At 36.7% G+C, this 21,701-nt stretch overlaps 2 protein-coding genes across 3 annotated transcripts; one reads left to right on the forward strand and one right to left on the reverse strand.

Annotated features, from left to right (window-relative positions):
• Positions 1-394: 394 nt before the first annotated feature.
• Positions 395-11,608, reverse strand: LOC149006992 (uncharacterized protein At4g28440-like). Of its 2 annotated transcripts, none has more exons than XM_089165236.1 (3): positions 11,506-11,608; positions 10,774-11,022; positions 395-1,801 (listed from the first exon to the last, which is right to left on the reverse strand). In XM_089165236.1, the coding sequence occupies exons 2-3, from the start codon at positions 10,991-10,993 to the stop codon at positions 1,611-1,613; spliced, it is 411 nt and encodes a 136-aa protein (XP_089021362.1). In that variant the 5' UTR covers positions 10,994-11,022; positions 11,506-11,608; the 3' UTR covers positions 395-1,610. The 2 variants fall into 2 exon arrangements, with proteins under 2 accessions (XP_089021362.1, XP_089021361.1); XM_089165235.1 differs by having other exon boundaries at positions 396-1,801; positions 10,774-11,000.
• Positions 11,609-14,663: 3,055 nt separating this feature from the next.
• Positions 14,664-18,224, forward strand: LOC149006993 (formate dehydrogenase, mitochondrial-like). Its single transcript, XM_089167335.1, has 6 exons — positions 14,664-14,800; positions 15,342-15,513; positions 15,635-16,175; positions 17,207-17,331; positions 17,570-17,682; positions 17,793-18,224. The coding sequence occupies exons 1-6, from the start codon at positions 14,711-14,713 to the stop codon at positions 17,904-17,906; spliced, it is 1,155 nt and encodes a 384-aa protein (XP_089023461.1). The 5' UTR covers positions 14,664-14,710; the 3' UTR covers positions 17,907-18,224.
• The last annotated feature ends 3,477 nt before the right edge of the window (positions 18,225-21,701 follow it).

The following is a 21,701-nucleotide window of genomic DNA, read 5'->3' on the forward strand; positions in this document are numbered from 1 at the left end:
CGAATCATCAGGTTTCCAAAAGGCAAGTAAGTCAAGTGGACATGAATAAATAATTTTTAAAAAAATTATTTTCCGGGTGGACATGCCCTAATTGTGTTCTCCCCTTACTCCTTTAACCCTACCACTTTATCTTCTGATATTATTCTTTGCTATCAAATATTCATTCTTGTAAAACATAAAGAAATGTAGTTTGGCTTTATATCTGATCTGGTACAGAAAGTCCTCTATGAGAGCTGCCTTGTTTTGAAAGGTGAGTTTTTCTGTTTTTGACCATCACTGTCTTTGAAAACAAACAGGCTGAAAATGAGAAAGTTAACCATAACAAACACAAAATTCTTTTGTAACTTCAACATCCTTAGACCATCTTCTAACTTCAACTTCTGGAAATTAAAAGTATCATGTGACTAACGGTGTAAAGTGGTGACTTTCAAGTAACTAAAGATATAGGCTTTTTGAATTCATCCAGCACCAGAGACTCACAGGTCGTTTTTTTCGTATGGTAAAAATCAACCTCAGGTAGCTAGATGCGATGCGTGACAGAAGATTTTAGTTCCCCATCTGTGACGCCCGAAACAACTGCTAAGGTCAACCTGAAACTCATATTTCTACATCCATCTACGCAACAATTTGAGGTACCATGAATCAACAAGGTTTTAACTCTATCAGCTTGACTAAGGAAGCACAGAATCCACTTGAACATCATCTATTGTGGGCGATGGTTTGACTCTTTTCTTTTATGTGCAAATAACATCCAACTTGAATCTCATGCATGTCAAAGCCATACTCTTACTAAGATAATACTTTCCCTTGTTCTAGTAAAAGACACTTGACTTTTTATTTTCTTTATTTTTCCCTCGAATCATGAAATCAATTCACATGACTCATTGGCATATCCCCCAGTTTACCTCATTCACTTTTCAGGTTACCGTGCGGTTAACGTTGTATGTCATATGACTCCAAATGACTCCAACATCCACCTCGCGCTACCCTTGATTAGGGATACCTGCCAAAGCAATGCAAAGGATCTTGGCTGAAAATCATTAATACGATCGTCACAATGTGCACAGCTACTCCCAGTTGAACCGATCAATGCATTAGCAGAAAGTGCACCTCTTCCTGGAAGCAGGCCCCGGAGGAGATCATCTTCTCAGTTGAGTGATTGCTGGTACTCCCCAACTTGATAAAGCCTATTCGTAAAGAAGTTATTTTGTCTAACCTCGTGAAGAAATTTAACAGATGAACAGAAGTGACCGGACCAAACACCGACAATTATTAAAATACTGAACTTTTGCCGGAAAAGGCAGGCTGGAAGAAGATCCATGTAGGAGCATGAAATTGGGAGTACTACACTCAGAGGAACATTTGTATACACTGTTGTAAATAGTGAGAACGCTTAGTCCTAAGATCAACAGGAAAGTACTCCAAAACAACTACTTTGGCCACTTAACATCACTCGTGTGATTCTGCCAAGATTTCCTAGAAGGAGAATCTACCAAGGGAACCACGAGCAAATGCCCAGAAAAACATGTTGCCGACCTCAAAAGGATTACAAAATATAATTCATGCTTCGTTTGATTTCTTCAGAAAGGAACGCAACTAATTTGCAAAAATCACTCTTCAACAACATTTACCAGTTCATATTCCACCAGTGACAGGTTGTTGTCTTCCTTCACAGTGAAACCCGCTGGTTCAGTCACTTCAACACGGCCCCACTTGTCTACAGCAAGCCTCATTGAACCCTTGAACATGTCAATTTTCGCATTGCGCAGGATTACAGTTGTATTCTCTTTCATCAAGTCCACTGGGCAAAACACATGTCGTTGACAATATACCACAAAAATACAATGCAATAATACAAAAATATTGGAATTATGATTCACACCATCTACACAGTATTATACAAACTTAGCAAGAAATGAGAAACCATAAGCAAATACAAATTTTCCTAGGATTAGTGGGAAATTCAATCTAGCCGATATCGTGGGACGCTTTTTTAATTTTCTTATTGTCTGATCTTTGCATCTGTAACCTATGTTCGCTCAGCTTTCTTGGTATAAAACTAGATCCACTTATGAACCTATTAGTCGCTATTCTGTTTCTGGTTTCTTTTCTTTTCTGTTTTCCAGATCAGAGAAAAAATATATATTTTCTATCACATCAACCGCAAACGAAAAATAGAAAATTAATAAGAAAAATGGCAAGAACCTTTCAGACTCTTAATCATACACATTCAACACATGATATCCATATGTTCTAAAATCACATGCCGGGCAAGGTGAGGGGGGCACAGAAGCACTTTCTTCCCCATAAGTTAACAAGCATAACATCAGGGATTCCTGAAATACAAGTAGGGTGATAAAGCAACGAGTAACAAAACATCATAAGGTGCACACAGTTTTATTCTAGTGTTCTATAAAAAAATATCAACGTTAATCTACACTCACCGTTGCCTAATTGGGTCGTCAAAAACGAACCAAAAAAAAAATTCTGCTTTGGGTGTTCTTCATTAGAGCAGAAGCTCTAATTTCTGCTCTAATGGAGGTTTTTCTTCATCCGATGGTTAAAATCACTTTAAGTCAGGGTACAAGCAAAGTAAGCCATCACCCTTTCCCTCAAGAAAATTGCAATACGGGATTTTCAGGATCAATATCTGAAGTTTAACTCCAATTTTGACCCCCCCCCCCCCCCCCAAAAAAAAAAAAAACTCTTCTTCTCTCTTTCTCTTATCTCTTGGAGTTAAAACTTGAAATTCCTACAAAATTTGAAAAAAAATGGTGGTTTTTACTGGATTTTTATCGTAACCAATATTGACACAGTCCATTTCCATCCATTTATTTATGGACGGATAACAACCAAAACCAAATGGTTGAAATTAGATGTAACATTTTTTTACCCATCATTCAGTCACCCACTCTCTGTCTTCTTCACTTCCTCTCTCTTTTCTCCGTCTTCCTTACCTCTATTTCTTTGTGTTGCAGAGCTCCACAAGAAGGATAAATGTGAAGCAGTAACAGCGATTGAAACATCTCCATCGTTGTTGTTAGAGTTGTTGGTTATGTGAAGATACCAAGAGGTCTTCATTCTCCAAACACTACTTGGGCTCAGCAGCTCAATAGGAGGTGAAGAGGCTATTCTATATGAACTGGTCCAAGTCAAAGAAAAAGGCATTGTATTCAAAAAAGTATGAAACTGAAAATGGGAAGAAGGATACCCAAGCTCAGCTGCGGAAAATGAAGAGAGATTGTTCCGTCATCCGTGTTTTAGCTCATAACCAGGTTTCATGTTTGACTCTCCTGGTTTCTGGTTTATGGTGGGATGCCGCCCAAAAGGTTGATTTTGCATACAGCTTTAATTTTGAGAATCAGATCCCTGTAATGCTGTATTTCAAAAGGATGAGAATAAATTTGTGAAGAAAGAGAAATGAAGAAGACGGAATTTGCAGTGAAAAAGGGTAGAGTCACCATGGGTCTCCTAACTCTCCTCTGTTTACCGAAAAAGAGAAATGAAGACGGAGAAAAAGAACAGAAGGATGGGTAAAATACTTCTAATATTACATTTAATTTTACCCGTTAGACTGTTGGTTATAACCCATGTCATCCATCCATAAAGAAATGGATGGAAATGGACCGTGTCTATACTGGATAAGACAAACATCCATCTTTTACCTATCAACACTGGTAGCTTTATACTTTAAAATTTAACATTTACATAACTTAGCACGACACTCGGGTGTGGTCCGTATTACCCCATGTATTACGTTAGGTCCCCTCAAACTAACACCGTACCAAGGGTGTTAACGTTTAAGGGGAAATGACCATAATACCTTCAACTGAAAAAATAAGAAATAACATTACCAGTAAACCCTTACTTATACTGTTGAAAATTATAATTATAACCCCATACCTTACTATAATAGAACCATACAAGTGAGTGAAGGTGGAACAGGTGGGTGAAGGGGCAAATCACCCACCATTGCCCCACCGCTAGAAACCACCCACCACAAACCAGAAAAATAAATAAACGAAGCAAGACGACTGCAATCCAAAGTCCCCTTTTGCCCCTGCCAAACACTAAATGACTCTACCAATTGGATCTAACTCCGCATGCTTAGTCTGAGATGTCAAGTGTCAAGTCCAAACCCTAAGGTTCTTTTTCTCTAAATCAGAATTAAAAAGACGTCCAAGGTTTACCTTTAGGGTGGGTAGATGATGAAAGGTGGCGATGGTTTTAGTCATTATGGCTGCCTGTGCCACTGCTTTGTTAAGCCCTCAAATACCAAGAGGGTGCTGTTAGGCTTACGAGTGTTGCAACGGTGTCATTCATCTCTTTTGGCAACATTCATTGTGTTTGACTCTTTTTGTTTTGAAATGATATTACACTGCTATTTTAAAAACATACACATACACACACACACACCCTTTTTTTTCCTTCTTTTTGTGGGTCTAATTTCTTGCATATTTACACCTCATTCAGAACTGGATCTCTCCAAAGAACACGATTTATGGGGGGCCTTTTGGGAGGAATGAATTGGAGAAAAAAGAGAAAACCTAGATCTCAAAATTGTAACTAGTGAACCCAGTAGAAGAGAACAAAGAACCTAGGTCTTCTTCTTTGAGAAAAATGAATGCTTTTTCTCATTTTTAACTGAAGATAGGTGGTTTTAGTGGGTGGTTTCAGGCAGTGGTGGGTGTTTTAAGGGGTGGGGGTGGGGGGTTTTGGCGGTTTCTTAACTTAACCAATGAGGAACATGCCCTTCAACCACCTATATGTTAAAATCATAATATCTTTTGAAAATAATTTTATACTTGACAGTAATTTGGTCATATTTTCAATTTAATTTGAATTTTACTAATGGCTTTAAACGGATTTTGGCGGAGGTGACCCAAACATAGTATATGGGGTAATAGGGATTACACCCAAGTTCTGCACCAATTTGAGGGACGTACGCATAAAATTTTCTTTTTATTTTGATCAATTTTCAAACAGTGACAGCTTTGATAAGAGGTACATTACACTTCTGTCAGAGGTTTCAACAACAATTTCTCTATCTTATTTGTTTTTTGACTTCCTCGGCCATGTTGTCCAAGGCCTCACTCTCTCATCCCCCCACATCTCAAAAGTAGAAGCTTAATCAAACATTGATTGATCCTACACTTGAAACAAAAACTTAATTTGACCAATACTTGATCCAAATCCTGATTGTAGCCTAATCTAACTTAAAAAACTATTCCTTCTATAAACTCTATTTTTATTCTAAAGTAGGGTCAGTAGACTTTAAGGATTCCGTTTTAAAATAATTGTATATGGCTCTAAGATATTAACCAAACCATATTAGGAGAAAACTAAGCCAACTAGGGCATGTAACTGTTTAAATAGTATAAGTGGCACCTATCAAACTAGAGCTTCACACTACAGCACAGCCAAAATCGTGTGTGTGTGTGTGTGTGTGTGTGTGTGTGAGAGAGAGAGAGAGAGAGAGAGAGAGAGAGAGAGAGAGGAGCTGGAAAACATGGTCAACCAAGGAGAAAAAAGAAATAAGAAAGAGAGAATGTGATATGTACCACTTCTAAAAGTAACAACTCTGTGAATATTGCTCAAATTAAAAGGCTACCCAAGTTGACAAATATAAGACACCTGTGTCTTCAATTTCCATAAGAAAATGGTGATCTTCAAATTATGCCTTCAAGGGGGTCAAAACTAAAGTTGAAGTTGAGTTATATACTTATATATTTTCAAAATCTTCCTAAAGGATAATGGGAAAATTTACCATGCTTGCACATTGTCTCCTTCAATGAAGTCTAACCACATTTCACCATTATAGCTTGAGGAACAAGGAAAACCTCCATTAGAGCTACTCCAACAAAGAACACTGAAAACAGAATTTTATGGATTCTACTCAAACAAGCCAATTAGGCAATAGTGAGTGTAATCACTGCAATAATTTGAATATTTTAATCGTATAGAACATTGAATCTAAAACTTGTATGCACTCAATGATGTTTTTAAAAAACCAAAATTACTCAATGCATTAATACTTAATCATATCTCACAAAACTCAAATGCTATGTATATGATAGAATGATGAAAATATAATTACCTCCATTAGAGCTACTCCAACAAAGAACACCGAAAACAGAATTTTCTGGATTCTACTCAAACAAGCCAATTAGGCAACAGTGAGTGTAATCATTGCAATAATTTGTATATTTTAATTGTATAGAACATTGAATCTAAAACTTGTATGCACTCAATGATGTTTTTAAAAACCCAAATTACTCAATGCATTAATACTTTAATCATATCTCACAAAACTCAAATGCTATGCATATGATAGAATGCTTAAAATACAATTTTTCCATGATCTAAACACATATATACACTGTTAATTTCATATTAAATGCACATGACTATTAAAAGTCGATATAACTAATACGAGGTGATTGATAATTACATGAGGTGATGCACCATGTGCATTACATAATTCTAACAACATGCAAAGAATTGAGGTGAATACCATCCCCACCCCCCAAAAAAAACACGCACAAACAAAACACCATTCCAAACCCCAAAACAACACAACCAAGCACCCAACTCATCCTAGACATCTCTTTGGCATTATTCCCAAATTTTCAATCTCAAGCTACATCAGAATTCTTGCACGCATTTAAGTACTAAAGCTTCCCACCTTATGCCAAAATAACTAGATTATAACTCAGCAACGCAGAAGACCTTGACTGGTATGTTAAATAGAGAACATAATTTTCAGAATTGGCTTTCAAATTAGATATAAGATCTCTAGTTTCTTAGAAGCTCAATAGCAACTGCAGTTGACCCAGACTTAACTCTCTTGTCACCAAACATGCAACACTTTAAAGTTGATAACATAAATTGTCAACCAGCTATTCAACAGCAGCTACGACTTTATCTTCCATTCCCTGATCAATCTTTAATTTTGGCCACAGAAAAAGGTAGCCATTGTGGTTATCCTACATCAGGTTGAGCCGCATAAGTGCCCAACCCAACATGCTATACTCAAGGGAAACAAAGACCACAAGGAAAGTAAAGGGTGGATTGGAGGTTGAACAAGATTCAAAGAACACGAAAACTAGCACCACATTACACACCAAGAGATATTAAGGAAATTTTGGTTAAATGTACAGTAAGGAACATTGAGGTGATGGTATACATCCAAGTAACAACCACAAGGTAATGCACAAACAATAACCATGAATTTCAGCCATGAACACAAACAATAACCAAGAATCTAAAGGGAAGAATCAAAACATTTAGCGTAGATTCTACGGAATGTGGACTGGGAAAGAAAAGAAGGGCCTAAATTGGACCCAAATAGGATAAAAACTCACAAGAGATTGGAAACACCAGATTTAAGATGTGAACCGACACCAGACAGTTCCCCGACTAAAGATTCTATGACAAGGACTGGGAAGGTTGATTCTTTCCACCAGGTTATCCTGTTGATCGTCAGCTGAAAGCAACCAGTTCAAATGTATATTCCGAGGGGCGTACATACATACATGTATATATATACGCACCTACATATACATACAAAGAAAGAGGATTTTAATGAAGATTTCTATATCAAATTGATGTCAACCAATTCTAGGGCTTAGGTATTGGATTATTGCCCTAGAATCAAGCTCACTCCAGGATCCTCTTTCCTAAGAATCAATAGTCTTCTAATGTTTTAAGTGCCTTTGGTGGAAGGGTTTTGGGCATGGCACCAAATCGCACTCTCAAAGGACAATCTCGCCCTTGAGAAAAAAGCGAGATCTCACTCAATATCTGGTATTTTTCCCCAGCCAAATCTAGTGAACTTGAGGGCCCATCTCGTGGGGTTTTACAGGTTAGGTTGGGCTCAAACTTGGTATTTAGCCTATTTTAGCCACTCTGAACACACTATGCCTTAGATTTATGAGAAAACAACCCTAATTATAAGTTCTAACTCGACCCTAAGTTTGAAACTGAAATGTTGTAAGAATGTACATGCAAGGTTATAAAACATGAAATATAGAATCATTAGGATATATAAATGATAAGTAAGTGATAAGATACATCAAATAACTTAAATAATAAGAATTCCATCCATATGAGTACAATAGAAAATCGCATTCTCAACTCTTGAGAATACAATAATACAACCATCATAAGTTCATAGATCATAACACAAGTATTGGGTATGGTTCATGCTTCACATACTGTTACCGACAACCTCCCCCTCGACACACACAAGATCTTGCTCCAACGGGGGTTGCACTGCCCCCTGGGCCTATAGAGGCCCTATATGACTTTAAGCACCTGGATTTCCTATGCAGTATAAGCTTAGGCCCATGAATAGATATTGTGGCTTCGGGAAGCAGCCGACGAGAGGAGGCCAAAAATGAACTTGGGAAGCTATTGGCGAATGGGAAGCGAGAGGAGGCAAGATAGATCAATATCTCATCCAATCTCACTCAAAATGTGAGATTACTAGTGGGTGGACCGAGATCTAAGTCGAGTTATGGCATTTCGGAGATCTCGCGAGATCGTGTGCCATGGTTTTGGGTGGGTTTAGGAAATTTAGGGTTTTGTAATTTCAAGGGTTTCTAAGGTTCTGGGAATTAAAAGGATATGGGTTTCCTTTGTGATATGGGTTGTGAAGGGATGATTTCCTAAGGGTAAAGGTTAGGTTAATGTTTTGTGGTCAATCTATGGAATAAGGAAGCAAAAAATGCTTCCGTCTTGAGTCACAGGTCCTCTCAAAGATACATAACCCACCCCATGGGAGATATGGGATAAATTCTCGAGATGGAAACTTGGGTCTAAAGATGTCAGAATGGGTTGAAATTTGAAACTTGAAACTTGAAGGGATTGTAGACAATAATATAGGGATATCATTCCCCAAATTTGGCAAGGTTTGGATGGCTAATTAAAAGTTATAAAGGTTCTTGATTTTAGGGTCTTGGGAAGTACGAAAATTCAACAAATAAATTGAGATCTAAGGTCACTAGGGTTGGGGGGATGAGGCTCCTGAAGTTTGGGAGACATCTAACAATTAGATTTGTATAGATCTTACCTTGAAATTTGAGTTTCTAGGAAAGTCCAAAAATTCCAGAAAATTCAAGGAAAAAAAAAGAAGGGTGTGATGGATGAGTGAAGAAGAGGAAGCCTTAGGATGGGATTGCGGATGCAATACTTATTTGTAGGGGACCGGAAGTAGAAGATATTCAGCAAACTCAGTCTCACAAACTAGTCACAAGCCACCCTCCAAGAAGCCCACGACTCAACTGCTTTGCCTTCATTTTTTTGCTTTATTCAAAAATTAAGTCTGATTTGTTCCAATGTAGAGAAGCATATTTATGGCCTTCAAAAGGAAAATATAATAGGATTCAACTTCAAAAAAGAAAACAAACTAGGACTCCAACTTGCAACCCAAATTAAATAAAACTCTTATTTTACTAAGGACTCTTACTCACACAAGAATTCCTTCATATCTCACTCTATAAAAGCCCAAATTCAAATCTAAGAGTAAATATGGGATCCTTGAGAGAAGTGGGACAAAACTAGAGGACTGACTCCCTTACAACTTAGGAATCCTAACCTAACAATGACTCTTCAATAACTTAACAAATATTGTTTCAAATTAAAAAACAAAAGTTGATTTAAGGTCCCCACAAATGTATTGGACCTATGGAACCCTAGGTTGACTCAACCAAAAAATTGCAAAATCACCAAAACACCCCTGGTGTTGGCCGAAATTTTGTGGGTTGCTGGTGAGGCCATAGGACACTAGTAAGCCCTTGGAGTCCTAATTAGGTGGTCCTATATTTGGTTTACATCACATATGGCACACCATGTAGAAATATCTACGGAAGCAAACGATAGTTAGGGAAGAAGAGGAGAGCGGAGAGCGGTCTCAACATCACAAGGGAGGGGTGCAAATCACATAAAGGGGAGATGGGCAAGAAGAAACTCATTAAAGTTCACAGCATGCATACTCTCAAACGCAATCAATTCAAATAAGCTTTTCAATATATTCAGCTATGTACAAATACACCAGACATAGAGAGAGAAATAAAAGATTCCTAAAGTAAAGACTAACTCTCCAACCAGGATACTTGTCCAATTAAGAAAAACTCAGGAAAATGGGAAAAACATACCCTTTCCACCATCTTTGTTTGCCTAGGCGCCATGACAATTATGACGATCTCAATACATTACCAATAGATCAGCATCCACCCATTGTCAATCCCAATTAAGATCAGCAGTTGCATCTAATCCAATCTCGATACTTAAAAAATGGCAGTAGGACTAAAATGAATTTCTTCCTTAAACAACTCATCCCATTTAAAATTATAGAGGTAATATACACAAATAATTCTTAAAAATCATATTCAGGCTAGACTAAGATAAAATATTCCAATCTTATGCATTCAGGCAAATAAGAATTAACATTGCCATGTATCTACCCTTATCCAGTCAAAATTGATCCAATTGTTAGTCCCACAGACATACTCAAACAGATCGTATATAACACTGGAAGAATGACTGAAAACAAAAACACCTGGAAAGCAAAAAGAAATGATGTAGCAGCAGAACAATATAAAAAAATAAGAAACAAGAACTGAGAAATAATAAGTGGAACTGTTGGATTATGATAATGTCCATAATGCATGACTGAAATTCATGTAAGATTTAGACATGTTGCCATAAATACAATATAATAGAAGGATGTAGATCTTGCACTAAGGCAGTAATCAACTGTTGAAATATTACCTTGGTCGTTTCTGGCTGTAAAGATAATAATTCCGGTTTCATCTCCAACCATGCATTCTGCTATGCGCATCTGACGTACTTGTCCATCAGGACGGCCTTTCTGCAACACCATTTTTGAGCTCACTACCTTCACTGTAAGAGTGTGCCCGCTTGTTCCCGGCCGGAGTTGATCAACCTGGGTGAACACTGGCTTCCTCATTCCAGGCTTTGTTTCAGCCATTTATAACCTTGTAAAGCCAATTTAAGAACCTTTCAGATGAATAATGTGACATCAGAACAACAACTGAACCACCAAAAAAGACAAGCAAAGCAATGCAAGACCATAACAGAAAGCAAAATTACAAGGTCATATGCATGAACATCTTTATAAGCGTGATTCAATGTACGTGAGAGAGCGATTCTCGAATAAAACGAACAGAACATTTTTCAGCTGATAAAGTGAAATTCTCAGTTCGTTTTTCAGAACTTTCCTGCATTTAGGGCGAGTATGAAAATAATGTTAAAAGAAAAATTTAACGAACTAAAGAAAAATCAGAGACACACTGCCGCCCTTGAGCAATCCAGATCAATGTAGACATAATAAATATGCGAACATGAGATTCCGTTACATAAATAACATAAACAGATCAATTCAAACGAAAACCTAGTTTTTCAGATCGATCAATCCAACATTGACTGAAATTGTATGATACACGTTGAAAACAGAGAATGAACTACAGCAGCGATATTAACCTTCGCTAATGCAGTGAAAGCGAATCCAAAAACTGGACTTTTCGATGGATTCCTGTGCGTTTTGTCTAGCACTAAATGAGAAGTGGCTATTCGCTACCACTTTCATCTGAATGAAGAAGCCTTTAAGTATGAAAGGGGAACACATTTTTGACCGTCGATCTTAGAGCGCAATGTTACATCTCAACCGTACAAGTAGACTTCAGATAATGACTGGTCTTCCGAATCAGAAAATCTCGTGGCAGATATACCAACGAGTCTGGATCGTCTCCCTCGACTCCTCGACCGCTCTTAACCACAAATTACAAGGGCCCACAGATGAGATTATTTTTGTAAGTAATTTTATTATTTTTTACTTTTGGACTTACATAATTTGTGGTTGTAGTCATGTAATGTGTCAAAGAGCACGGATACTCTCCTTCGGGGAAGAAAATCCACATTTGAAAGAGACCCAAATAAAAGCCCACACCAAACAGAAACCGAATTGCAATCCGTTATAGCACGTTTTAGAACTCGTTTTATAATTTTACATTAAATAGTATTTGAATAATTATATTACCATTAGGTAGTTAGTATAGAAAATTAAAAAAATTAAGACTAAATTCAAAATTCAAAGAGTCATTTTACTACTTAATATCTAGGTTCTTGATTTTTATAGCATGGGTGGATTTTTTTAATAGAAGTTGACCAATCTTAACTTTGCTTTCCATAAAATTTTGGCTTTTGTTGTATGATGCTCAATTATTTATTCTTGTTGTTTTTCTTGCACACTACAAATCGTTAGTTAACCTAAATTTAAATCATTAGCCCAAACCATTAGTTAATCCGAATCCAAACCACACCAAATAAAAACAGGCCCGAATCCATTATTTTGTTAAAGGGCCGTGTTTGTGCTAGGTGTCTTTCAGCCCTAAACCGCACTGTTGACATACTTATTTTTGGGAAAAAGGGGGTGGAAGTAGAACAAAAATAATTTCTTAGGTAGCGTTTTGAAGGGTGCAACTGTAAACATAAATATATAATTACAAAGCACGCTTTCACTTTATATGGTTGCACAATTTCCCTCTTGGGTTCTGAAATCAAATGGTTTCACAAAGAAGCAAATCCATAAATTTATTTTTCTAACAATGGGTTTATCTACATCAATCTAGTGAAGCATAAAGAAGATACTCTTTTTCTTTTCTTTTTTTATGATAAAAAAAAAATGTCATTATAATTTTTTATAATAGATAAAAGTATATATATATATATATATATATATATTAAAAAACTAAGTGTCATAGACACATAAGTCAGTAACTCCAACATTTCTCCAGAGTTGCATCATTCAAGAGGAGCTAGATAACAAATTTTTTTTTTTTTTTTTTTTTAATATAGATAGCTTGTGTTGAATAAATAGACAAGTGTCAATTTATAAGCAGTAGTATTTCGTTTTGTTTACCGTTCTAACTAATGTTGAAGAGTGCAACAGGTAGACTGGAGAGTGGAGAGAACATTGGAGTATATGCACCTTACATGCATGTAGTATATAATAAATTGGCCATGAAATTGGCACCTCCGTTTAGCTACTAATGCTCAAAATAATCTAATATCATATAATTAATATCAATACTAATTACAAGATCCTCAAGTAATATTTAATAATTATAACAAAATTTTACAAAAAAAATTATAAAATAAAAAAGTGACAGAAGGTATCATGAATATTAATAAGGTGAAAAAAAAAAAAAAAAAGATGTTGTCATGCTTCATGACATATGTTAGAATTTGTCTTCTATTATATATTTATTGGAAAAATGCCAATAGTCATTAACATTTAGTTATAGAAATAGAAGTAACCTGTCTTTAGCTTTTCTGTAAATTGAAAGTTGTTTACACCTTCATAGGAGTGGAATGTCAATTATATATGATAGGATCTTAAAGGAATCATTGCTATAGATGTTACGTATTTGGATGTTAACATTCATATTATATTACATCATATCACACACATTGGAGAGGTGATATTATGACCAAGGCATGCTAGCGAATGTTAATAATCCTCAAGGGTACCTTCTATATATTGGGGGTCGAGGGAATAACAATTTTATGTATGTAAAGGGCTTTACTTGGATAAAGAAATTTAAATTATTGATTTCATATAATGAGATGAAGTGTTTGTAAACTGAGCCAACCTCTTAGGGTTCTAATTTTTTTTGTTAAATCACAGTTACATTGCTACTCTCCAAAGAATACAACATTTCCCCCCCTAAAATGTCTCTTGTCACAATTTTACTAGTTTTTGACAAAAAAATAAAATAATAGGTCTTTATTTAATTAATTAAATTGTATTTAAAATATATTTTAAAAATCACTTATTTTATATTGATATGAAATGTAAAGAGAGCCTAAGGTTTCAGTTATGAAAAAGAAGAATCATATACTAATATTTAACTGTTGTAATAATAAAAGACTAGGAAGAATAAAGAAAATTTCCATAAGCTATGGGCATGAGCATAATAAGCATGGCTATGGATTACTTTTTTTTTTTTTTGTTTATTTTAAATTTAATTAATTAAATTAGAATTTCTTGCCAAAAATAATTTAAAATAAAATAATTCATCAGATACAAGACGAAGGCTAGTCCATGCGTTGAAGGGTCGAATCTGTAAAAGCGTCTCTAAAGCTCTTCCATGCATGGAAGGGACAGGTTAAGCGTCCGTAACCGTAACCATTGATCTAGATTAATCGGATTAATACACAAAAGTGGACCAGATTCTTATCCGACGATTCCCAAACTTTCAGGCATTTGGACACGTGGACCATAGGCCACAGGCTGTCTTCCACCGCCGTTGCCGCCACCCACACCCTCAAGGCAAGTTACCGCTCGTTCCATCTGATCGATCCCTTCCTCCATTTAGCGAATAAAATAAACAGAAAAAAAATCCTGGTTACCTTGTGATGTGATTTAAAAAAAAAATCGTAGATGCCTCTTCCACTCACCTGATTTGTTGGACAAGATAAACATCAAAGTTTTACATTATCTTCTTGTTGCTCAAAATCCCACCGTTACTGAGTAAAACCGTCGCACCCTATCAATGGGACCCACTATGTGATCCGTGTGCTACTTTGTTTGCTATAAATGCTTTCGGAGCCTCGTTGATGCCTCCACATTTTTCTCAGTGAGCACTGATCACTTTTTCTTCTCCTTGATTAGAGAGAGAGAGTAATGGCAATGAAGAGAGCTGCTGCATCTGTGATTAGGACCGTTCATGGTTCAGGTGTTTTAAATCCATCAGCTATCTCCAGATCACTCCATGTATGTAAATTTCCTTTTGCAAATCCTATATTTTTTTGTTTATTTTGTGATTGTTTTGAAATTATTTGTCTGATTTTCGGCACATAATCCATTTCAGTTCCTAGTTTCTTGACTCACCCTGTGGGTGTGGATGTATTGCATGGATGTTCTCTTCGATTGATTGTTTGTTTCTCTTAGGCCCAACAGTTCTAAATCATTATATGTTTCAAAATTCCTTTCTTATCTGTTATTAGTTCATGAGCCGTTAAATTCGAGTTCGATCATTATAAAATTGCTTAAGGGTTTGATGTAAGTGAAGATGGTCCTTGTGTTTGTTCTTGCATCTTTCGTATTTCTCCCACTTTTTCCTCACTCACAGAAACAGCTTTCATTAACTAGGTTTTTTTTTTGGGTAGATAATCGTATTTTTCCATTTACAGCCAGCATGTATACTTGATACACTATTAACAATTTAACCGCGTTTTTCGGGTGTTCTACTGAAGCTACGCATTTCATCTTTTAGGATTTATTGGTTATGGTTCTTTCAATGTGTTGTATACAGGCATCTCCTGGGAGCAAGAAGATAGTTGGGGTGTTTTACAAGGCTAACGAGTATGCTTCAGCAAACCCCAACTTTCTGGGTTGCGTGGAGAATGCCTTGGGTATACGGGAATGGCTGGAATCCAAAGGCCATCAGTATATTGTCACAGATGACAAAGAAGGCCCCCATTGCGGTTAGTACGAGTTATTCATTTGGTGATGATTATATAGCTAAATATTTCATAATATTAAGAGAGAATGCTTTTCTTTATGGAATTCCATGATTTTCCTAATTGATTTTTTTTTCTGATGCAGAACTTGAAAAACATATTCCTGATCTTCATGTTCTGATATCAACCCCATTCCACCCGGCATATGTCACCGCAGAGAGGATAAAGAAAGCTAAGAATCTACAACTTCTTTTAACCGCTGGAATTGGCTCTGATCACATTGATCTGAAAGCTGCGGCAGCAGCTGGACTAACGGTTGCTGAAGTCACTGGCAGTAATGTTGTTTCTGTTGCAGAAGATGAGCTAATGAGAATCCTCATCCTTGTACGGAATTTCTTACCCGGTTACCATCAGGTGATAACTGGGGATTGGAAAGTTGCTGCTATTTCTCACAGAGCTTATGATCTTGAGGGGAAGACAGTAGGAACTGTGGGTGCAGGACGAATTGGTAAGCTTTTGCTCCAACGGCTGAAGCCCTTCAACTGTAATCTCCTCTATCATGATCGGCTGAAGATGGACCCAGAAATGGAGGCTCAGACGGGCGCAAAGTTTGAGGAGGATCTTGATGCTATGCTTCCCAAGTGTGACATAATTGTTATCAACACTCCTCTCACAGAGAAAACAAGGTATGTATTTGGGCTTGTACCTAGGATTCTCCATTGGTCACACTATTTTTGCTGAATGTATTTTGAACAAATAAACATACTTCTTGTTGTGCTTATCCACATCCTGCAGTCCAAAAATTTTTGGGGTTGGCGTGTGGATTGTGTGATTACTGAAAAGACAGCTCAGAGTTGGTGGATTAAGTCCCACAACAGGAGTTTGTTTTGTATATCAGCCATTATGCGGATCCAGTTGGTTTAACCATTTGGGATTGGTGTATGGTTTGTGTGTCTACCGGACACCCCTTCCTAAGAAAGAACTTGAGACGTAAAGTTATTCGTCACCACAATTCTCCTTTTTATGACAATCAACTAGTAGAGCAAACTTCTGGGCCTAGAGTTATCTTTCTGATGATCAGATAGTTGTTTCTGATCCAGAATTTAATGCTAGCTGGTTGCCAGTCTAATCACTAATTGTTCTCTTCTTTGATGAATAAGTTGAAATTATTTGAAAGAGAGGGGAGACATGCCACCAAATTGGGGATATAATCAGCCCTTGAAGACGACGTAAAACATGAATCATTGAGTATCAGACTCGCTGCAACCATGAATCATTGAGTATCAGACTCGCTGCAACCCCTGCTCCTTTTCTGATAAGAGAAGGGTGATGCTTTTAAACTGCTTCAGTCAACACCCACGAGTGGGAGGTGGACCAATGCTCGACTATTTGGCTCTTGGGCTTGATATAAGGGCTAATGTCCTAGTCCTGCTACTATTGTCTTCACCTCCCCCCCCCCTGTAGGAAGCAAATGTGAAGGACACGGATTCCTTTTTGCTTTACTAGATGTTTACTTGCTATGTAAAAACAGTTGAAAACCTGCTTGCTGATAATAGACAATTTTGGAGCCTTATAAGAGTTCTGTATGGTTTGGTTGTGATTTATCACATGATTCACATCATCATATTTTCTCAAACTGCTAGGGAAAAAAAATCTTTGTGACATGATATGCATATCTTGTTACTTAATAACCTAGAGTTTTGTTCTTATGTGTCAGAGGTATGTTTGACAAAGAAAGGATTGCAAAGTTGAAGAAGGGAGTCTTAATTGTGAACAATGCTCGAGGGGCAATTATGGATACCCAAGCAGTTGTTGATGCATGCTCAAGTGGACAAATTGGAGGTAATTTGAATGTTTTGCATTTCCTTTATGTGCAAATAATGTGTTGACATATATAAGAAAACAGCTTTTACTGAAGAGCAACTTGGTGAGAAATAATGCCCTTTTATGTTAAAGGGGAAAGCATCTCTAGAGCATCATGTCCTCTGTTTTTAAGTAGCCATGGAACTACTAACACAAAAGGATGTTCATGTCCTTAATCCTTATATCTCAATTAGATTTTATTTTTGATGAATTTTAGGTTATAGTGGTGATGTGTGGAACCCGCAACCAGCTCCCAAGGATCATCCATGGCGATACATGCCAAACCAGGCAATGACACCTCATATTTCTGGCACCACAATTGATGCTCAGGTATTGAAATTTTGAATGTTTCTTTATCTCCATCCACATTCGATTCTTTAGTTCCTCTCTCTGTTTTGTTTACATGCTGATATGCCAAGGCAATTGGGAAATTGGTGCAGTTGAGGTACGCAGCTGGAACTAAGGACATGCTGGACAGGTACTTCAAGGGAGAAGAGTTCCCCGAGCAAAATTACATTGTCAAGGAGGGAAAGATTGCCAGCCAATATCTCTGATTCTGCAATTCCTGGGAGATGCTGATAACCTTGTAGTTGAGTAGAGTCTCTGTCATTCAAATAAAGGTAGTTTACTAAATGCTTGCAAAACTCTGTTCACATTTGCCCTTTGAACAGAGGAACTCTGTGACATGAATGTTACTATAGAGAAGTCTATTAGGTTGGTGGGGCTTAGATGTAGATGCATAGTTCAGTCCATATTAGTGTCTTAAATATTGGTGCATTTTGTTTTGTTTTTAAGATTTGTAATTTTATTTTGATTTTCCAGTCTCAGAATCTTACAAATTTCTGCTATCCCAAAGGCCTCGCCATTCAATTCCTGAGTTTTATATAAATTAGTTATCTTCATTTTAGCCTTGCTTCTTGAATTCTAACAATGCTTATGACTTGCTTTTGGTTTTGTGAGTTCTGGCGAATAGGGGGTCATTCAGAAGTGTATAAGTTCTGAAACTTTCTTTTTTTATTTATTTGGTAATGTTCTGAAACTTTCTTATGGTAAAGGAACCTATGAGAAAATCGTTCGGGTGTCATTGGAGCCATGGCATGTCAGACGCTCGGAAGTTAAAATTTGTAAAATCTGGGGGAGGAAATTTCATGAAACTACATGGAAAGTAACTATTATTGGTGATATGGACGATCTATAAGGAGTTGGTTGGACCGGACTTTAACGAATCAGTACCAAAATTTATCGTTGAGCAAATTGTGAGTCGGTTCGACCAACTTTATGGTCGAATCATGCACCAAGCAACAGATATTCACCAAGATAATGTAGGTAATCCGAGTTCCTAAAAATTAAGGATAAAGAGACTAGATCCAAATTACTTATAGGGTACAGATTGGACACCATAATTGCAACACAAAGGAAAATAGTCTAAAATAAAGTTCAGTTCAAACTTTATAAATACCAAGTGGGTCGTTGTAGAAAGGCAAATATTCTAAGATCAGCTTCTCTGCGGTTGAAAGTGAGATTAAATATTTCTGTTGAAATGTTGTTGAAGAATCTGTAAATTCACTTGACCTTACAATTCTTTTAGAGAGCTGAAACGTATCAAATGTACTTTCTTTAAGGTTCTTTAAGGTATTTAGACACCCCGATTTGTGCAATACGGGTTCTACAGTGTCTTCACCCCAATATCAGTAAGCTCAACCTTTAAGGTTGCACCCCAGAAAGGTTACTTAAGGTGTATCAGGTAATGTTTACTGCTTGACAGAACAACTACAGGGAGAGATAGACAGAAAGAGGAGGAGAAAATCCAGTGTTCAAAATGAACACGAAATTGAGTTTATATAGAGCCCCAAAGGCTGTGGGTGAAAGGGTAAGGTACCTCTCTTTGTGAGGGTACCTTTAAGATCAACTCCCTTCAGGAAGGTACCTGTCCAGTTGACCTCCTTGCAAGAGAGTGCCTCTCATGGCATCTCTAAGTATTCACCTAGCAGTGGGCTCTCCAGAATAGGGCCCATGACAAAATGGGCCTTTCGGATCAAAGCCCACGACCCACGGCCCAAGTCCCCAAGTCATAAATATGTTTAAGGTATTCTACTTATTGCTTCTTGCTATGATTGTTGGAAGCATTACTCGACCATGTTGGTCGAGCACGCTCTTCTAGGTACATTCGTTCAGGTGGTCGATTAGAATTTCGCATCAACAATAGGCAACCGAAATTCTTGTGGAATACATAATTAATCTATTGATGACATCTTTTGAGTCTACATTGTTAAAAAAAAAAACACCCCACCAGCCTATAACCTCTTCATTAAGGAGTGCCTTTCATTACGGACTAAGCAACCCAACCCTTCGATGGTCTTAGTATAAGTTCTGTAGGAAAAAGTTGTACCTTCAATTGATACTTTTATTTGATTCTAATTCAGCATGGAAGAAAAATAAAGGTTCCTTATATTATAAAAACATGGTGGTGAAAATTTCCTCTTACTGTCTCTACCAGAAACGAAAAAATAACAAATTCTTTTGGCACCTTAAAAGGGAGATCGTCAAATACAAATGCCGTACTTTATCTTTGAAAAGCACATGACTCCATTTCTGTTTGAATAATTAATGGTGCACTTGTAAATACTATTACAACCTTATGCTTTTCAGTGGATTGTAGTGTATGGAAGCCTCTATTTTGGGGGTGCCAAAGCAATTACTCTTAGTAGAATTTTCTATTGTTTGAAAATTTCAAGGGTTCTTGGAAGATAATATACAGAATGTATAGACAATCCAAAACTATGACAATTGGACAATGATCCCCAAAAATGTCTCTTAAATTTGCTCAATGTTACAATTTGTTAAGAAAATCACGGTTAAATAATTTCATAATCTTAAGTTACCCTTAATCTCCTGTAACTTTATGCCCTTGTCAAGTAGAATCTTGAAATTTCATCTTCTTTTAGCTTGCTCCATGAGTTCCTTCATTTCATTCAATCATTTTATATTATGAGATATAGAATAATACAACTACAGTATATTAATTTGTCATTTTCTCCAAACAAATAATTCTTCTAAAGGAAAAAGAGAGGAAAAGGGATCCGCTACCAATTTGGTATAGTTTAACCTTTTTTGTATATTCTTTTATTAGGGATTATATATATAATTAAAAAATTCAATAGTTTTATATGCCCGTGCATGAACAAGGACCATAATTGATGCAAATGCACGTGGAAAATGATCAAAACCCTATGGATCCTTATTGCAGGCTAGTTCCATGAGAGGATCTATTGTGCGTTCCCTATGGCCTTTTGCATGATCAAATTGACAAGAGCATCTAGGCCTTATAGCTTCTCAATGAGATTAATTTTTTTCTACATTTTTTACCTTATGGATATTCAATGATGGGGATTTTGTTACACCGTTGTGTTTGATGGGTAGGGCCTGTGGTGTTCACTTTTAGATGAACATATGTAAACTTCATTAAATATCAGTGCAACATCATGTAAACAAAAGAATGGCTTAGTTAACCCTGAGGGGTGGCACAATTGGAAAAAGACCAACACTTCCACATAAGAGGTCCGAGTTTCAATCCCCTTAGGGCCAGGGGTGAAATCTTGCCAATATTAATTACAAAGCTATTCTGAGGATATAGTCGAGGTGTGCATAAGCTGGCCCAGACGAACCTCAAATCCCAAAAAAAGAATGATTCAATTTGGATTTATAAAAAATAAATTTATCTCAATTTAAGTTGATATGTAATTTACACAGTCTTTATGTACTGTCCATCCAATGTCGGGTATTGCAAGCAGCAACAGGTCCGATGCACCAGCCAAGCAAAATTCTAAAATGTGATTAAATACAATCATTTTTTTTTTGTAAGAAATTTCCATTAACCGAAAGAAAGAAGAAAAAAAAAAAAAAAACCCGTGAAACAACCTAGGCAACTGGAGAGCATAACCCCTAAAGCCAAGGAATGGAAATAGGCCAAATTGTCGTACACGGGATCAACAGGGCCCTCCTTGCAAGAGCATCCGCAACTGTATTTATCGCTTTTAGAATAAAACAAAAGGAGCACGAGAGAAAAGATGAGCTTAACTCACTAATATCCTCCACCAGATGAGCTAAGCATAGAGAAGGGGAGCTAGAAGTACTGTTTATGTATTAGATTAGAATACAATCATTTACTGCTTATAAAAGATATTGACTGAGAAGATTTACTAGATTTTTTTTCCACCAAAATAAAAAATATTTATTACATTTTTAGAGAAAAAATAAGATTTATTAGATTCATTGAAAGAGACATGTATCCTTACTGAAACTCTGAAAGTATCAAGTGTGTAGAACATCTCTAACTCTTCCTCAAGCAG

This window comes from Hakea prostrata, chromosome 8 (assembly GCF_041222555.1).
Source record: "Hakea prostrata isolate BN-2017 chromosome 8, UWA_Hpros_2, whole genome shotgun sequence".
NCBI classification, from domain to species: domain Eukaryota; kingdom Viridiplantae; phylum Streptophyta; class Magnoliopsida; order Proteales; family Proteaceae; genus Hakea; species Hakea prostrata.

What these genes read in the sequence shown, in the direction of transcription:
- LOC149006993 (XM_089167335.1), top strand. Translation starts at nt 14,711, where the DNA reads ATGGCAATGAAGAGAGCTGCTGCATCTGTGATTAGGACCGTTCATGGT. An exon ending in CTATCTCCAGATCACTCCAT is followed by an intron (nt 14,801 to 15,341) that starts GTATGTAAATTT and finishes TGTTGTATACAG; the next exon opens with GCATCTCCTGGGAGCAAGAA. An exon ending in GCACCACAATTGATGCTCAG is followed by an intron (nt 17,683 to 17,792) that starts GTATTGAAATTT and finishes AAATTGGTGCAG; the next exon opens with TTGAGGTACGCAGCTGGAAC.
- LOC149006992 (XM_089165236.1), bottom strand. Translation starts at nt 10,993, where the DNA reads ATGGCTGAAACAAAGCCTGGAATGAGGAAGCCAGTGTTCACCCAGGTT. An exon ending in TACAGCCAGAAACGACCAAG is followed by an intron (nt 1,802 to 10,773) that starts GTAATATTTCAA and finishes TGTTTTGCCCAG; the next exon opens with TGGACTTGATGAAAGAGAAT.